Source organism: Anomalospiza imberbis, chromosome 23 (assembly GCF_031753505.1).
Source record: "Anomalospiza imberbis isolate Cuckoo-Finch-1a 21T00152 chromosome 23, ASM3175350v1, whole genome shotgun sequence".
In the NCBI taxonomy this organism is placed as follows: domain Eukaryota; kingdom Metazoa; phylum Chordata; class Aves; order Passeriformes; family Viduidae; genus Anomalospiza; species Anomalospiza imberbis.
The window spans coordinates 2,477,777-2,494,199 of record NC_089703.1 but is presented as its reverse complement, the minus strand read 5'-3'; the positions used below and the strand labels follow the sequence as shown (position 1 = coordinate 2,494,199).

Genomic DNA, 16,423 nt, shown 5'->3' with positions numbered 1-16,423 from the left:
TGTGCGCCGTCACCTGTAGGTGACCGCCGTGGGGTGTGCGCTCACACGCGTCCCCGCCGTCGGTGCACACGCGTGGTGCCGCGAACACGCGCGCACGCCCGGCTGTGGACGCGCCTTTGCGTCGGTGCGGGCACAGCTCGTGCAATGCGCGTGCACAGCCACGTGTCAGCGTGCACGCGCCCCCGTGGCAGGCCACGCGCGTGGCAGTGCACGCGCCTGTACCGGTGCAGGCGCGTGCACGACAAGGTGTCACCGTGGGCGCGCGTGCACGTTGCGCTGCAAACCCGCATGCACGCGCGTCCCCGTGTCGGCTCCTGCGTGTGGCAGTGCAGACGTGTCCCCGTGTCAGCGCGCACGTGGAGCAGTGTGGACGCGTGTGCACGCGCTTCCCGTGCTGCTGCACGCCCGTGTGCACACCGGGCTCCCTGGCACACGCATGTCTTGGTGCCGGCGGTCCCGGTGCCGGTGGTCCCGGTGCCAGCGGTCCCGGTGCCGGTGATCCCAGTGCAGGCAGTCCCGGTGCCGGTCGAGGCAGGAATGCTGAGGGGGTGTGATGAGCTCATCCCCCTCCCTTTTCCCGGTGACGCCACCGCACAGCCACGCACCCCCACCCCCGTCCCCCCCCGGGGTGACGTGTCCCGCGGGTGGCCCCATCCCACGGTGGCCCCATCCCCCAGGTCACCGGCGGCGCCCGCGGCTGGGCCGACGCCTTCCCCGAGGACACCGTGGCCGATCACGTCGGGGACACGCAGGGACGGCGCTACTACCGGCACCTGTCAGATGACGAGGACCTGGTGGCCTCTGGAGGTGAGGGGACCCCAGGGGGCACCAGGGTGGGTGGGTCCTGATGCCACCCTGGGTGCCACTTGCACAGTCCCCACTGCGGATGGCACTGGGACCTGGTGGTATGGTGGCACTGGGTGGGTCGGTGACACCAGGAGTGGGAGTCACTTTGGCTGAATGTCACTGTGGTTTGACATGAATGGTGTCACCAGGTGGGGGGTGTTACCATCAGTTGGTGCCACCGTGGGTGCCACCACTGTCCCCACTGCAGATGGGAATTGGACCTGATGGCATCCAGCACTAAGGTGGCACTGGATATGTGGGTGCCACCTTGGATGCTGCCTGCACTGTCCAAGGCACCGTGTCCTTGGACCTGGTGGCATCTGGTGATAAGGTGGCACTGGGTGGGTGGATGTCAGTGTGATCGAGTGCCACTCATGCTGCTCCCATCACAGATGCCACCAGGATTTGGTGGCAGCCAGTGGAAGGGAGGCAGCGAGTGGGTGAGCACCACTGTGGGTGAATGTCACCATGAGTGGGTGTCACCGTGGGTAGATACCACCCCGGGTGCTCCCATGCTGTCCCCAGGGTAGATGGCACTAGGACCTGGTGTCATCTGGCAGTAAAATGTCACCAGGTGGTGGCTACCATGGGTGTGTGTGGCACATGTAGATGCCCCTCCGGTGCCAACACATGGTCCCCATCGTGGATGGCACTGGGATCTGGTGGCATTTGGTGGCAAATGTGGCACTGGGTGCCACCATGATTGGGTGGGTGTCACCGTGTGTGGGTGTCCACACTTACGGAGGTCCCCGCGGGCGGGTGCCACCCTCACACTGTGCCCACGGCAGATGGCAGCGGGGAGGATGGCAGTGGTGTTCCCTGGCCACCGGCAGTCACGGCCACGGCTCCCAGCAGCGGGCTGGCACCCACCGGTAAGGGGACGCTGTGGATGGCACCTGGCCCTGGGCTGGTCCCCGCTGGCACCGCTCTCAACCTCTGTCTCCTCTTCATCCTCCTCCTTCCTCTTCCTCCTCCTCCTCCCTGGGGGCAGCGCCCGGGCCCCGCCCCGCACCCGCGGGCATGGTGGTGGCCGAGCCCGAGGACGACCCCCCGATCAGTAAGTGACACTTTTTGGGGACCCCCCTTTGCTGCACCCCCACTTTTCTTCCTCCTGTGCTTTATTGGGCGGGATCCCAATCACTGGGGGGCACACAGCTGGGGAACAGGAGGAACATCTGGCTGGGGGGGGGGTCACAGCTGGGTGAGGGTCACAGGGGGGGGATTTTTTTGGGTGTGCAGGTGCCGCCCCTCCAGTTTTGGCACCCCATCCCCCAACTTTGGCACCCCCCACCCCCAGTTTATTTCCGGGCGCTGGTGAACTTCACCCGCAGCATCGACTACAGCTCACGGCTGGAGGACCCCGATTCCGAGGAATTTCGGGAGATTTCTGAGGCCGTGGTGGATACGGTGAGGACTGGGGGGACTCAGGGGGTGCTGGGGTGGGGGGCACCCAAGGGACCATCCTGACCCCTCATTTTCTGCCCCCCAACAGCTGGAGTCAGAGTATTACAAAGTGCCTGGGGAGCAGGTGGTCAGCGTGGTCTTCATCAAGTGAGTGGGGGGGCTTTGGGAGCTTTGGGGGGCTTGGGGGAGTCTAGAGGGGCTTAGAGGGTTTGGGAGGGCCCAAAGGGTTTTGGAAGGTCAGGAAAACAGGTTGGGCAGGGGGGGCTGGGGGAGCAAGGCGTCATCCGGGGAGATTTTGGGGTGCAATGAGGAAGTTTTGGGATGCAGCAAAGAGCTTTTGGGAGTGCAGGGAGGTTTTGGGGATGATGGAGTTGTTTGGAGGTGATGGGGCAGATTGGAGGTGAAGGGGCTTTTGGGGTGCAATGAGAAGAGTTTTGGGTGCAATGAGGAAGTTTTGGGGTGAAATGAGGGGCTTTTGGGAGGACAGAGAGGTTTTGTGGGTGTTGGGGTGGATTGGAGGTGATGGAAATGTTGTGGGGTGCAAAGAGGGGCTTTTGGGTTGCAGTGAGGACGTTTCAGCGTGCAGTGAAGAGCTTTTGGGAGTGCAGGGAGTTTTTGGGGTGACGGAGGCATTTGGAGGTGATGGGGTGGATTGGAGGTGATGGGGATTTCTTGGGGTGCAATGTGGACAGTTTGGAGGCTCAGGGCTGATTTGGGGGTGCAGTGTGGCTGTTTTGGGATGCTGACCCCTTGTCCCCCAGGCAGCTGGACGGGGATGTGTTCGTGGAGCTGGACGTGGGCTCAGAGGGGAACGGGGACGAGGCGCAGCTCAGGGGGGTCCTGCAGGACCTGTTGGCCGGCGGCTCCATCGCCTCCTACCTCACCTCCCCCCAGGGCTTCCAGTTCCGTCGCCTGGGAGCCGGTGAGCCCGGGGGGAGCTCTGGGGGGAGTCTGAGGAGGTTTTGGGGTGCTCTGGAGCAGCTTGGGGCTGGGGGGCTCAGGGCACCACATCCCAACCCATGTTACTCTGCTGGCTCTCATGTCTGGCCAAATTCGGGGGGGGGAGGGATATTTGGGGGTGACCCCCTGACCGTGTGCCCCCTCCGCGGCCGCAGTGACCCCCCAGCCACGCGCTTGCATCGTGGGGGAGTTCTCCTGTGGGAGTGGGGAGTGCGTGGCCTTGGAATATCGCTGTGACCGCCGGCCCGACTGCCACGACGCCTCCGACGAGGAGGGATGTGGTGAGGCAGCTCTGCACCCCCCGGAACCTCCTCTGTCCCCACCGACGCCCCCTGCCCCCATTCCCCACCGCATGGCCCTGACACTTCCCCTCTGTACCCCCTCTCTTGCCTATAACACTCCTATACTCTCCTTCTGCACCCCCACTTCCCCCTTTAACCTCCCTGCCCCCTATTTTACCCCTACACCCCCATGAACATTCCCTACAACCCCTTTTTCCCATATGCCCCCTTATACTCTACTGCGCCCTCATTTTCCCCCAACCCCCCTGCACCCCATAAACACTTCCCACACCCCTTTTGCCCAGTATGCCCCTCTATACCACTCTGCATCCCCATTTCTCCCTATAATCCCCCTGCACCCCAGTTTTATCCTTATGCCCCCATAAACACTCCTCACACCTCCTTTTTTCCCAGTATAACCCCTCTGCACCCCATTTTGCCCCTACACTCCTCCATAAGCCCCCCTTGCACCATTCTCCTCCAGACCCATCCTCTTTACCCCCACTCTCCCCTAAGTCCCCCCGTAACCCCCCTTTTATCTGCCCCCAGAGCCCTCCCCACGGCCACCCCCCAGCACCGCCCGCCCGGCCACCACGCGCCCGCTGAGCACCGTCCCCGCGGGCACCACCCCAGCGTCCCCCCTGCGCCCCTTCACCCCACGTCTCCCAAAACCGGTGGCCGGGGGGTGCCAGGGGGGTGAGGCTGCCTGCAGGGACGGGCGCTGCGTCCCCCGGGACTACCTGTGCGACGGAGAGCGCGACTGCGCCGACGGCTCCGACGAGGACGCCTGCGGTGGGTCCTGGGGTCGGCGAGGCTTTGGGGGGCTCTACCTGCGCTTCCGCAAAGCCTCGGGCACTGTGTCCCCTGGCAAACTCCTGGAGAGCTGGCAGTCCATGGCTGGGGCAGGTTCACTCTGTGCTGGGCTGGGAGCTGGCTGATGGCCGGGCCCAGAAACGCTGGGAGATGGTGCAGTTGGTGTCTGGTCACCAGATGTGTCCCCAGGGATCAGTGGTGGGCCCAGTTCTCTTCAATATCTTTACTGATGATCTGGGTGAGGGCACTGAGATCCAAACCAAGCTGGGAGTGAGTGTGGATCTGCTGGAGGGTCAGGGGCTCTGCAGAGGGACCTGGACAGGCTGGATCCAAGTGATGAATCCATCGATGTGAGGTTTAACAAGACTGACTGCTGGGTCCTGCACTTTGGCCACAACAACCCCTGCAGCGCTACAGGCTGGGGACAGAGTGGCTGGACAGCAGCCAGGCAGAAAGGGACCTGCAGGGACTGATGGACAGCAGGCTGGACATGAGCCAGCCGTGTGCCCAGGTGGCCAAGAAGGCCAATGGCTCCTGGCCTGGATCAGGAATGGTGTGGCCAGCAGGAGCAGGGCAGTGATTCTTCCCCTGTGCTCGGCACTGGTTAGGCAGCACCTCGAGTGCAGTGTCCAGTTCTGGGCACCCCAATTTAGGAAGGACCTGGAGGGGCTGGAGCGTGTCCAGAGAAGGGCAACAAGGCTGGTGAGGGGTCTGGAACACAAGTCCTGCGAGGCTGAGGGAAATGGGGGGATCAGCCTGGAGAAAGGGAGGTTCAGGGGGGCCCTTATCGCTCTACAACTCCCTGACAGGAGGGGAGAGCCCGGCGGGGGTTGTGCTCTACTCCCAGAGATCTAGGAACAGGATGAGAGGACACAGCCTTAAGGTGTGCAGGAGAGGTTCAGGCTGGACTTTAGGAAGAAGCTCTGCACAGAAAGGGTGACTGGAAGGGGCTGCCCAGGGAGGTGGTGGAGTCACCGTCCCTGGAAGTGTTTAAGGAAAGCCTGGAAGTGGCACTCAGTGCCATGGTCTGGGTGACAAGGTGGTGTTGGGTCATCAATGATCTCAAAGTTTCCAACCTAACTGATTCTGGCATTCTGGGTGCTGACCTGCTCCGTGCCCCCCAGGCACCCCGTCCCCCTGCGAGCCCAACGAGTTCAAGTGTGACAACGGGCACTGCGCCCTCAAGCTCTGGCGCTGCGACGGCGAGAACGACTGCGGCGACGGCTCCGACGAGAGCGACTGCCGTGAGTACGGGGCCTCGGGGACGTGTGTGGGGACACGGGGACACAGCTGACACCGTGCTGTGACCTCCTGCAGCCACCAAGGCGCCCGGCGCGGTGTGTGGGCCAGCGGAATTCCGCTGCGTGTCCAGCGGGAGCTGCATCCGAGCCAGCTACCAGTGCGACAGGGAGCCCGACTGTCCCGACCGCAGCGACGAGGTTGGATGTGGTGAGTGACACCGGAGGGGACAGCTCGGCAGGCAGGGGACATGGGGACCAAGGCTGGGCTGGGGATGCTGTGCCAGGGGTGCTGTGCCAGAGATGCTGTGGCGCCAGGATGGGGACACTGTGCTCAAGCTGTCCTCGGGACACGGGGCTGTGTCTGAGCTGTGCCAGGGACCCTTTGCTGTGACACCAGGCTGGGGACACTGCCCAGGGGCCTTGTGCCATAGCACAGGGCTGGGGATATTGTGTCATGGTACCAGGCTGGTGACACTGTGCCTGGGGACATTGTTCCATGGCACTGGGCTGGGGACTCTGTGCCCGAGCCGGTGCCACAGGACCATACTGGGGACACTGTGTCCCGGTCCCTGTGCTGTGGCACGGTGCTGGCTGCCACACTGGGGACAGTGCCGCTCTGGGAAGCCTGTGGCATGGCACCAGGCTGGGAACCCTGTGCTGGGAGCTTGCCCCCAGGTGGTGCCATGCTGGGAACATGTCACAGAACTAGGCTGGGTATCACATTGGGGACCCTGTCCCCAAGCTGGACTGGAGACACAGTGCCAAAGAACCTGTCCCCGGGTGGGTCTGGGGTGGCGATGACAGTGTCCCCATCTTCCAGTGGTGCCACACAGAGCAGATGGTACCAGTGGCAGTGACAAGGACAGGGTGGCAGTGGCAGTGTCCCAGTTCCCTGGGGTGCTAGCAGGGCAGGTGGTGCCAGTGGCAGTGGCGGTCCAGGATGACAGGGATGACAGTGACAGTGTCCTTGACACCTGGGGTGGGTGGTGACTGCGTCAGTGGTAGTGGCGTTGCAGTGATGGAGTGGTGGTGGCAGTGTCCCTGTCCTCCGGGGGTGCTGTGCGGTCTGGGTGGTGCCGGTGGCGGTGACAATGGGTGTCGGTGGCAGTGTCCCTGTCCTCCGGGGGTGCTGTGCGGTGTGGGTGCCCATGGTGGTGACAATGGGTGTCAGTGGCAGTGTCCCTGTCCTCCGGGGGTGCTGTGCGGTGTGGGTGCCCATGGTGGTGACAATGGGTGGCGGTGGCAGTGTCCCTGTCCTCCGGGGGTGCTGTGCGGTGTGGGTGGTGCCGGTGGCGGTGACAATGACTGGGTGGCGGTGGCAGTGTCCCTGTCCTCCGGGGGTGCTGTGCAGTGTGGGTGGTGCCGGTGGCGGTGACAATGGGTGGTGGTGGCAGTGTCCCTGTCCTCCGGGGGTGCTGTGCGGTGTGGGTGGTGCCGGTGGCGGTGACAATGGGTGGTGGTGGCAGTGTCCCTGTCCTCCGGGGGTGCTGTGCGGTCTGGGTGGTGCCGGTGGCGGTGACAATGGGTGACGGTGGCAGTGTCCCTGTCCTCCGGCGGTGCTGTGCGGTCTGGGTGGTGCCGGTGGCGGTGACAATGACTGGGTGGCGGTGGCAGTGCCCCCACAGGTGGTGACGCTGCCGCGGGAGTCGGTGAGGGCGGTGCCAGGCCAGACCGTCACCTTCACCTGTGTAGCCACCGGTGTCCCCACCCCCATCGTCACCTGGCGCCTCAACTGGGGACACACCCCCAGCAGCCACAGGTGGGCGGGGCCGAGGGCGGGACCTAAGGGGTGCTGGTTGCTGATTGGAGGAGAGGGGCGTGGCTTGCCTTGGGAAGAACTTGTGATTGGGTGTGCTCTGTGATGGGAGGAGCCTGTGTTTGGGGTGGGGTCTGTGTGGGCGGGGTTTGTTTGGGGCTGAGGTGGTGGGGCAAGCCTCGGGGCGGGGCTTCTGTGAAGGGTGTGGTCTATGTGGGCGGGGTTTTGGACAAATGGGCGTGGCTAGCAGTAGTGTTTGTCGCTAGTGGGCGGTGCTTGTGCAATGGGCGTGGTCTGAGATTGGGGCGGGGCCGGGGTGTAAGCCGGCCGTGCAGAGGGCATGGGCTCCTGTGCTAGGGCTGGCACTGGGTGTGCGGGGCACTGGGTGTGCAGGGCACTGGGCACTGGGTGTGCGGGGCACTGGGTGTGCAGGGCACTGGGCACTGGGTGTGCGGGGCACTGGGTGTACTGGGTGTGCAGGGCACTGGATGTGCGGGGCACTGGGCACTGGGTGTGCAGGGCACTGGGCACTGGGTGTGCGGGGCACTGGGTGTGCAGGGCACTGGATGTGCGGGGCACTGGGCACTGGGTGTGCAGGGCACTGGGCACTGGGTGTGCAGGGCACTGGGCACTGGGTGTGCGGGGCACTGGGTGTGCAGGGCACTGGGCACTGGGTGTGCGGGGCACTGGGTGTACTGGGTGTGCAGGGCACTGGATGTGCGGGGCACTGGGTGTAATGGGTGTACAGAGCACTGGGTGCCAGGTGTGCAGGGCACTGGATGTGAGTGGCACTGGGTGTAATGGGTGTTTGGGGCACTGGGTGTTGGGCACTGGGTGTGCAGGGCACTGGGTGCTGGGCACTGGGTGTGCGGGGCACTGGGTGCCAGGTGTGCAGGGCACTGGATGTGAGGGGCACTGGGTGTAATGGGTGTGCCGGGCACTGGGTGTAATGGGTGTTTGTGGCACTGGGTGTGCAGGGCACTGGGTGCTGGGTGTGCAGGGCACTGGGTGTGCGGGGCACTGGGTGCTGGGTGTGCAGGGCACTGGGTGTAATGGGTGTTTGTGGCACTGGGTGTGCAGGGCACTGGGTGTAATGGGTGTTTGTGGCACTGGGTGTGCGGGGCACTGGGTGCTGGGTGTTCGTGGCACTGGGTGTGTGGGGCACTGGGTGTGCCAGGCACTGTACTGTACTGGGTGTGCGGGGCACTGGGTGTACCGGGTGTTTTGGGCACTGGGTGTTTGGGGCACTGGGTGTACTGGGTGTGCAGAGCACTGGGTGTGTGGGGCACTGGGTGCTGGGTGTTTGGGGCACTGGGTGCGCGGGGCACTGGGTGTACTGGGTGTTCGGGGCACTGGGTGTGCAGAGCACTGGGTGTGCCCGGTATCAGGTGGTGTGAGTGTGCAGGGCACTGGGTGTACTGGGTGTTCGTGGCACTGGGTGTGCGGGGCACTGGGTGTACTGGGTGTGTGGGGCACTGGGTGTGCCCGGTATCAGGTGGTGTGAGTGTGCAGGGCACTGGGTGTACTGGGTGTTCGGGGCACTGGGTGTGCAGAGCACTGGGTGTACTGGGTGTGCGGTGCACTGGGTGTGCCCGGTATCAGGTGGTGTGAGTGTGCAGGGCACTGGATGTGCAGGCTATTGGGTGTAATGGATGTGCAGAGCCCCAGGTGTGCCAGGTGCTGCGTGTGCTCTGCACGGGGTGTGTGTGCCTCCCGGGTGTGCCGGGCTCCACTTGTGCAAGGCTCTGGGTAGCAAACGCGCCCCACAGGGTGTCGATCGTGAGCGAGGCTGGGCAGGGCACCCTGACTATCCGGGACGTGAAGGAAGCTGATCAAGGCGCCTACACCTGCGAGGCCATCAACACCCTGGGCATGGTGTTCGGCATCCCTGACAGCATCCTCACTGTCACCCGCCCCGGTGAGCAGCCTCTCCCCGCTCCGAGCCCCCAGTCCCACTGTGGCACTGTCACCGTCACCCGCTGTCTCATCTCCCACAGGGCCATGTCCCGAGGGCCACTTCCAGGTGACAGGGACATCCCGCTGCCTGCCCTGCTTCTGCTTTGGCGTCACCACCTCCTGCCGCGCCACCACCCGGCACCGCCACCGCCTCCACCTGCGCTTCAACCGCCCCGACGACTTCAAGGGTGAGTTGTGGGGACAGGGGACGGGGCAGGGGACACAGCAGGGGCTGAGCGTTTTCCTTGCAGGTGTCAATGTGACGGTGCCAGCAGCGCCATCCGCACCGGTGCTCTCGGCCACCCAACTCCATGTGGATGTGGGCACTGAGGAATTCCAGCTCCTGGACCTGTCCCGCCGCTTCCTGGCGCTAGACGCCTTCTGGGCACTGCCAGAGCCCTTCCTTGGGGACAAGGTGATGCCGGGCTGGGGTCAGGGCTGGGCACACCAGAGGCATGGCCGCTGACAGCCCGCTGTGCTGCCAGGTGGACGCCTACGGGGGAGCGCTGAGCTACGGGGTGCGGTACCGGCTGGGCCGGGGGCCCCCTGAGCCCACCGCCCACCCCGACCTGCTGCTGCGGGGCCACGGGCGGCAGCTGCGGGCGCGTGCCGGTGACACCCAGCCAGACATTCTCAACCAGCGGCACGTGCCCCTCACTGAGGTGGGTGTGAGAAGGGATGGTGGTGGTGGTGGTGGGGGGGAGGTGACGCCGGTGGCGATGGATGAGCGATGGTGGTGGTGGTGGGTGATGCAGGTAGGGGGTGGGTGGCACTGGTAATACTGGTGGGTGGGTGATGCCAGTGGAGATGGGTGCATCGTGTAGTGGCAGGTGGGTGAATCCAGGGATGGGAAGGAGATACTGATGAAGGGTGGGTGACACGGGTGGTGGGTGGGTGATGCTGGTAGCAATGATGCTGATGATGGTCACTGATGCCAGTGGTGGCAGGTGGGTGATGCCAGCATAACCATCACCCTGCTGTGACACTGCTGTCACCGTCCCGGCAGGACCACTGGGAGGACGAGCAGGGTGCCCCGGTGAGCCGGGAGCTGCTGCTGCTGGTGCTGCAGGGGCTGGAGGGCATCTTCATCCGGGCGGTGTATGACGGGCGCATGGCCAGCGTGGGGCTCAGCGACGTGGCCATGGACGTCACCGGCACTGCGGACACCGGCCTGGGGCCGGCTGGCGACATCGAGGAGTGCAGGTGAGCACTGGCAGCAAGGTCACAGGCTCAGTGCCACTGCTGCTGTGATGCCACTGTCACACTGCTCTGTCCCCAGGTGCCCTGTGGGCTACACGGGGCTGTCGTGCCAGCGCTGTGCCCCCCGTTTTGAGCGGGTGACGAGGGGACCCTACCTGGGGACCTGCTCCGGCTGTGGCTGCCACGGCCACTCCAGCACCTGTGACCCCGTTTTTGGGCACTGCTTGGTAAGGAGTGAGGGGTTGACGAGGTGACGAGGGGACAGGGACACAGCACAGGATCACCGCTCCCCTGTGACATGTGTCCCCCTCCCAGAACTGCCAGCACAACACGGAGGGTCCCCAGTGCGAGAAGTGCAAACCTGGCTTCTTCGGCGATGCCACCAAGGGCACAGTCACCGCTTGTCACCCTTGTCCCTGTCCCTACACGGAGCCATCTCGCAGGTGGGTGCCGACCCCAGGGACCAGCCCCTGGTGTCACTGCCCTGGCGTCACCGTCATTGTCACCCACAGGTTCTCGGAGTCCTGCTTTTTGGACACAGATGGCCAGGCCACCTGCGATGCCTGTGCCCCTGGATACGCCGGCCGTCGCTGTGAGAGGTGGGTGGGGGGTCCCTCCCTATAACCCCCCCACCTGCCACCCCCCACCCATCACCCACCTATCACCCACCCGTCCCCCACCCATCCACAGGTGCGCCCCAGGCTACGAGGGAGACCCCATCCAGCCAGGTGGCAAGTGCACCCCGATTGGTGAGTGGAGGGTGCTGCTTGGGGGGGTCCCTGCACCCTTGGGTGCCCCCCACCCTCACCCTCGCTGCCTGCAGGCCAGGAGCTCATCAAGTGTGATGCTCGTGGGGGCCAGGACGAGGCAGGTGGCACTTGTCGCTGCAAGGTGAGGGCAGGGGGCTGGAGGGGATAGTGGGGCAATGTTGGTGGGGGGGCAATGGGGGGGCTGGCTGTTGCCACTCCCCACTGCACCAGCCTGGTCCCAGGTACCCATTCCCTGCCCTAGCACCCATCCTAGCTCTGTCCCATAGCACCCAGTTCAGATCCTCTGAGGCAACCAGTCCCACCCCTCCCACAGTACTGAGACCCACACTCGTAGCGCCCAGTCCAATCCCTGGGGTGCCCAGTCCAATCCACCCAGCACCAGTCCCACCCCCTGCCCCATGGCACCCAGCCCAACCCCCCAGTAGGACCCTCTCCAATCCCCCATCACACCCATTCTGACCCCTGGGGGCACCCAGTCCAATCCCCCCAGCACCAGTGACAACCCCCCATGGCACCCACTCCAATCCCCCATAACGCTCCGTCTGACCCCCTGTGGCACCCAGTCTGGTCCCTGGGGTACCCAGTCCCACCAGCCCCCCCAGCATCCCTCCCACCTTCTGCAGCCAGTCCCACCCATTTCCCTGCTCATCCCTGCCCACCCTGTGCCCCCAGCCCAACGTCCGTGGCCGGCTCTGTGACTCCTGCGCCGCTGGCACCTTCCACCTGAGCGCTGCCAACCCCGCGGGCTGCCTGCCCTGCTTCTGCATGGGGCTGTCCCGCTCCTGCGCCAGCTCCGCCTGGCACCGCCACCAGGTACCCACGGGACGGGCCGGGACAGGCTGTGCCATCCTGGGCCGTGGCATGCCATGTCTTGTCATTGTCTGGATGTGTCATTCCATGCCATGCCGTAGTAGTGCCATGTTGTGCCGTGCCATGCCGTGTTGTGCCGTGTCTTGCCACGTCTCGCTGTGTCGTGCAGTGACGTGCCATTATATGTCGTGTCATGCCATATGGTGCCATGCCGTGCCAGGTACTGTCACGACACACGTCACCATGCCATGGCATGGTCTGTGGTGTCACACTGTGCCATGCCATGTAGTGCCACGTAGCACCATGTAGTGCCATGCTGTAATGTCACCTCTCACATGCCGTGGCGTGCCATGTAGTGCCACGCCATACAGCACATGTTGTGCCCTGTCATGTCATACAGCGCCATGCGGTGCCAAGCGGCGCCATGTAGTGCTACGTAATGTCGTGTAGTGTCCCGCCGTGCCGTGTAGTGCCGTGCCATGCCAGGCCATGCCCACCACAATCCCTCTGCCAGGTGCTGCTCAGCTCTGAGGACTCGGCGCCACTGCCCCTGGCCAACCTGTCGGGCACACCGTTGGTGGGAGCCGTGCCGCACTTCGTGTCCCCGCGGGAGCTGCGCTTCGACGCCTTCCGAGAGCTGCCGCGGGGCGTTCACTACTGGGTGCTGCCTGCACCCTTCACCGGGGACAAGGTGACACAGCCGCTCCAGGGGACGCCTCTGTGCCTCTCCGTGTCCCCACCGCCCAGTTCGGGGCGCGGGTGACCCCGAGCCATGCTGAGTGTCCCCACAGGTGACAGCGTATGGCGGGGAGCTGCGGTACACGGTGACACACCAGGCCCCTGCTGGCACTCCCCTGCCCCCCCGGCACCCTGACGTCCTGCTCCAGGGCAATGGGATCCTCCTGGAGCACTTCTCCAGTGCCACCCCCCCGGCCGGTGTCCCCACTGCTGTCACTGTGCCCATCCGTGAGGTGAGAGGGGTCCCTGTGTGACACCCAGCGAGGGGGTCATCGGGGGGGTCAGACTGGGTGCTGCGGAGGCCTTGGTCTGGAGGTCCCAGGGGTCAGACTGGCTGCCATGGGGAGGTCACCCTCCCCCGGGGCTGGGCTGGCTGCAGTGGGGATGGCAGCCCCCATGTCACCCTGGTGTGGCACAGGGCGCCTGGCGCCGCGCAGATGGGCGCGATGCCACCCGCGAGCACCTCCTGATGGCCCTGGCCGACGTGGACCTGTTCATGATCCGGGCGTCCTACTCGGAGCAACCAGAGGAGAGCAGGTGAGCTCCTGGTGGAGTCAGGAGGGGACACGGCAGGGTGGCAGGGTGGCAGGGCGGTGCTGACTTCGCCTCCGGCCCCACAGACTGGCCGATGTCACCCTGGATGTGGCAGTGCCACACGCCACCGGCCGCCCGCCTGCGCTGGAGGTGGAGGATTGTGCCTGCCCCCCTGGGTACCGTGGGGCCTCGTGCCAGGTGAGACCCTCGGGTCCCCTCACCGCCGCTGTGGGGATGCTGAGCCGTGTCCCACCCCACTGCCACTGTCCCCTCTAGGACTGTGACACCGGCTACACCCGCAGCAGTGCCGGGCTCTACCTGGGCACCTGCGAGCCGTGCCAGTGCCACGGCCATGCCAGCGAGTGCCACCCTGACACCGGCGTCTGCCAGGTCAGCTGGGAACACCCAGGGGACTCCCCGGGGGCCCCCATGGCAGGGACACCGATGCCATCACCCCCTTTCTTTACAGGGCTGCCGGGATCACACAGAGGGCCCCCAGTGTGACAAGTGCCAATCTGGCTACTATGGCGATGCCACCCGGGGCACTCCAGGCGACTGCCAGCCCTGTCCTTGCCATGGACCCCATGGGGACACCCAGTAGGTGCCATTCCATGGTCTGTCACATCCCTGAGGACGCTGACTGGGTGTCATCTGTCCCTTTGTCCCCTCCACAGGGTGACAAAGATCTGCTTTGAGGACACTGACGGGCAGCCTACGTGCAGTGCCTGTGCCCCAGGGCACAGCGGGCGCCTCTGTGAGAGGTGACAGGGACGCTGGGGTGGGGCAGGGGTTGTTTTTGGGGTGACCGCTCCTCTCACTGCCTCGTTTGGGTTTGTCCCACCATAGGTGCTCACCCGGGTACGTGGGGGACCCGCTGCGGGGAGAGCCATGCCGAGGTGAGTGTCACAGGGCAGGGACAAAGTGGTGTCCCCTGTGGTGGCACTAAGGGGGGTTGTGGCTGACTGTGTGTCACCCCTCAGTGCCTGGTGTCCCCGGTGCACAATGCCAGTGTGACCCACGAGGCAGCACCGGTGAGGGCTGTGATGCCAACGGGCAGTGTCACTGCAAGGTGAGTCTTGTGTGTGTGTCCCCAACCCCGGGAAGGGTGACAGGGCAATGTCACCACGCTGTCTTCCCCCCCAGGCCAACGTGGAGGGTCCCCACTGCGCCACGTGCCGTCCCCACCACTTCCACCTGAGCGGGGATGAGCCAGCTGGGTGCCTGCCCTGCTTCTGCATGGGCATCGTTCAGCACTGCACCAGCACTGCCTACGCCCGTGGCACCGTGAGTGTACCTTGTTGTCCCCACATGTCCCCAGGGTGTCCCCACCTGTCCCAGACCCCTCTCACCCCTCGATCCCGCAGATCCGGACGTCCTTTGCCCCGGGGGATGCCCAGGGGTTCGCCCTGGTGAACCGCCAGCGCAGCACCCGCGTGGGCAGCGGCTTTGGGGTGCAGCTGGGGCACCCCCAGCCCCACCTGACCTACGAGCGCTTTGGGGAGCTGCCCCCTGACTCCTACTACTGGCAGCTGCCACCGCCCTACCAGGGGGACAAGGTAATAGGGTGACCCCTGGGAGGACAGGGGTGCCCATGGGAGCCATGGGAATGCCCCACCAGGGGCTGCACCCCCTCCCCATGGGCACCCTGGGCACTATTGGGGGGAGGAGTGGGCACAGCCTCCTTGTCTCTGCCCTTCTCCTTTTTCTTCTTCCTTTTCCCCTTTACCTTCCCTTTTTCCTATTTTCACCTTGTCTTTTTCCCCTTTGCACCTTCTCCTTTCCTTTTCTCCTTTTCTCACAATTTTTGCCTTTATCATCCCTGTCCTGTGCTATCCCCTGTCCCCATCATCATCCCCATTCTTTTCTTTCTCCTCTTTCCCCATCATCATCCCCTCCCCTGCCCACCCTCTTCCCTTCCTCATCCCTATCCTTTTTCTTTCCCCTTTCCCTTCTCCCCTTCCACTTTTCCCTCTCCCTTTTCCCTTTCCTCTTCCCTATTTCCTCTCATCACCTTCCCCATGCCCATCCCTGTCCCCATCGTGCCCCTCTTCTTCCCTTTGCCCATCCCATCCTGCTGCAGGTGGGCTCCTACGGCGGTCGGCTGCGCTACACCCTGACCTACACCCCGGGGGGACAGGGAGCCCCCCTGCCCGACGCCGACGTCCAGATCACAGTAAGGGGGTGCCAGCTGGGGCGGGACAGGGACACACCGGGTGACACCAGGACCCCCTGACCCCCTTGGCCCCCTTGTCCACAGGGCAATGACATCACGCTGGTGGCCTACCAGCCTGACCTGCCCCCGCGGACCCCCCAGGCCTTCGAGATCATTTTTCGGGAGGTAGGAGGTGGTGGGCAGCCTTTGTCCCTGATGTCCCCCTTTCCCACAGCGTGTCCCCTGCTAACCCCCCGTTCCTGCAGCAATACTGGCAGCGGCCAGACGGGCAGCCGGCGACACGGGAGCACCTGCTGATGGCACTGGCTGACCTGGATGAGATCCTCATCCGAGCCACCTACTCCACGAGCACAGCCGTGGCCGCCATCGCTGACGTGGCCATGGACACGGCCGTGCCCCCCCAGCCCGGCCTGCCCCCAGCCCCCGAGGTGGAGGAATGTCGCTGTCCCCCCGGATACCACGGGCTGTCCTGCCAGGTGAGCCCAGCCCCTCCCAGTGTCGCCCCAACACCCTCATCACCTCCCTACCCTCCTCCCAGTATCTCCTCATCATCCTCCCAGTCACCCCCCAGCATCCCACCATCAGCCTGCGGTGACCCTCCATCACCACCATCACTCCTTTCATCATTGTCCCCATCATCAACCCCAGCATCCCCTGATCATGCCCAGTATCACCCTCCATCCCCCCATCACGCCCCCCAGCATTCCATCATCCCTTCTGCATCCCCCATCATCACCCCCCATCATCTTCCCTCCATGCTCTCATCCCATATCAAACCCAGTATCACCCTGCCTGCCTCACCCCTGTGACACCTCCATTCTCCCCGCAGTATCACCCCCAAATCACCTTCCAGCACTCCCCACATCACCCCTCCATCATTGTACCATCATCATCACCAGCAGTCCCATCATTGCCCATCAGCCCCCAGCATCCCTCCAGTA

At 64.6% G+C, this 16,423-nt stretch overlaps 1 protein-coding gene across 1 annotated transcript in view; it reads left to right on the top strand.

Moving 5' to 3' along the window:
• HSPG2 (heparan sulfate proteoglycan 2) overlaps nt 1-16,423 on the top strand; it is a 45,998-nt gene that overhangs the window by 4,707 nt on the left and 24,868 nt on the right. Inside the window, exons 2-36 of the mRNA XM_068171850.1 lie at nt 678-807; nt 1,635-1,718; nt 2,144-2,253; nt 2,339-2,397; nt 3,012-3,172; nt 3,366-3,491; nt 4,041-4,283; nt 5,429-5,548; nt 5,622-5,753; nt 7,160-7,304; nt 9,071-9,219; nt 9,299-9,445; nt 9,509-9,672; nt 9,743-9,919; nt 10,264-10,460; nt 10,537-10,684; nt 10,773-10,900; nt 10,970-11,056; nt 11,148-11,206; nt 11,281-11,348; nt 11,900-12,040; nt 12,552-12,728; nt 12,829-13,008; nt 13,194-13,312; nt 13,396-13,507; nt 13,586-13,699; nt 13,779-13,906; nt 13,984-14,070; nt 14,156-14,205; nt 14,290-14,378; nt 14,453-14,593; nt 14,674-14,865; nt 15,390-15,482; nt 15,567-15,647; nt 15,728-15,958. Of these exons, the coding sequence (XP_068027951.1) occupies nt 678-807; nt 1,635-1,718; nt 2,144-2,253; nt 2,339-2,397; nt 3,012-3,172; nt 3,366-3,491; nt 4,041-4,283; nt 5,429-5,548; nt 5,622-5,753; nt 7,160-7,304; nt 9,071-9,219; nt 9,299-9,445; nt 9,509-9,672; nt 9,743-9,919; nt 10,264-10,460; nt 10,537-10,684; nt 10,773-10,900; nt 10,970-11,056; nt 11,148-11,206; nt 11,281-11,348; nt 11,900-12,040; nt 12,552-12,728; nt 12,829-13,008; nt 13,194-13,312; nt 13,396-13,507; nt 13,586-13,699; nt 13,779-13,906; nt 13,984-14,070; nt 14,156-14,205; nt 14,290-14,378; nt 14,453-14,593; nt 14,674-14,865; nt 15,390-15,482; nt 15,567-15,647; nt 15,728-15,958 (4,569 nt within the window). The remainder of the gene's footprint in view (nt 1-677; nt 808-1,634; nt 1,719-2,143; nt 2,254-2,338; nt 2,398-3,011; nt 3,173-3,365; nt 3,492-4,040; nt 4,284-5,428; nt 5,549-5,621; nt 5,754-7,159; nt 7,305-9,070; nt 9,220-9,298; nt 9,446-9,508; nt 9,673-9,742; nt 9,920-10,263; nt 10,461-10,536; nt 10,685-10,772; nt 10,901-10,969; nt 11,057-11,147; nt 11,207-11,280; nt 11,349-11,899; nt 12,041-12,551; nt 12,729-12,828; nt 13,009-13,193; nt 13,313-13,395; nt 13,508-13,585; nt 13,700-13,778; nt 13,907-13,983; nt 14,071-14,155; nt 14,206-14,289; nt 14,379-14,452; nt 14,594-14,673; nt 14,866-15,389; nt 15,483-15,566; nt 15,648-15,727; nt 15,959-16,423) is intronic.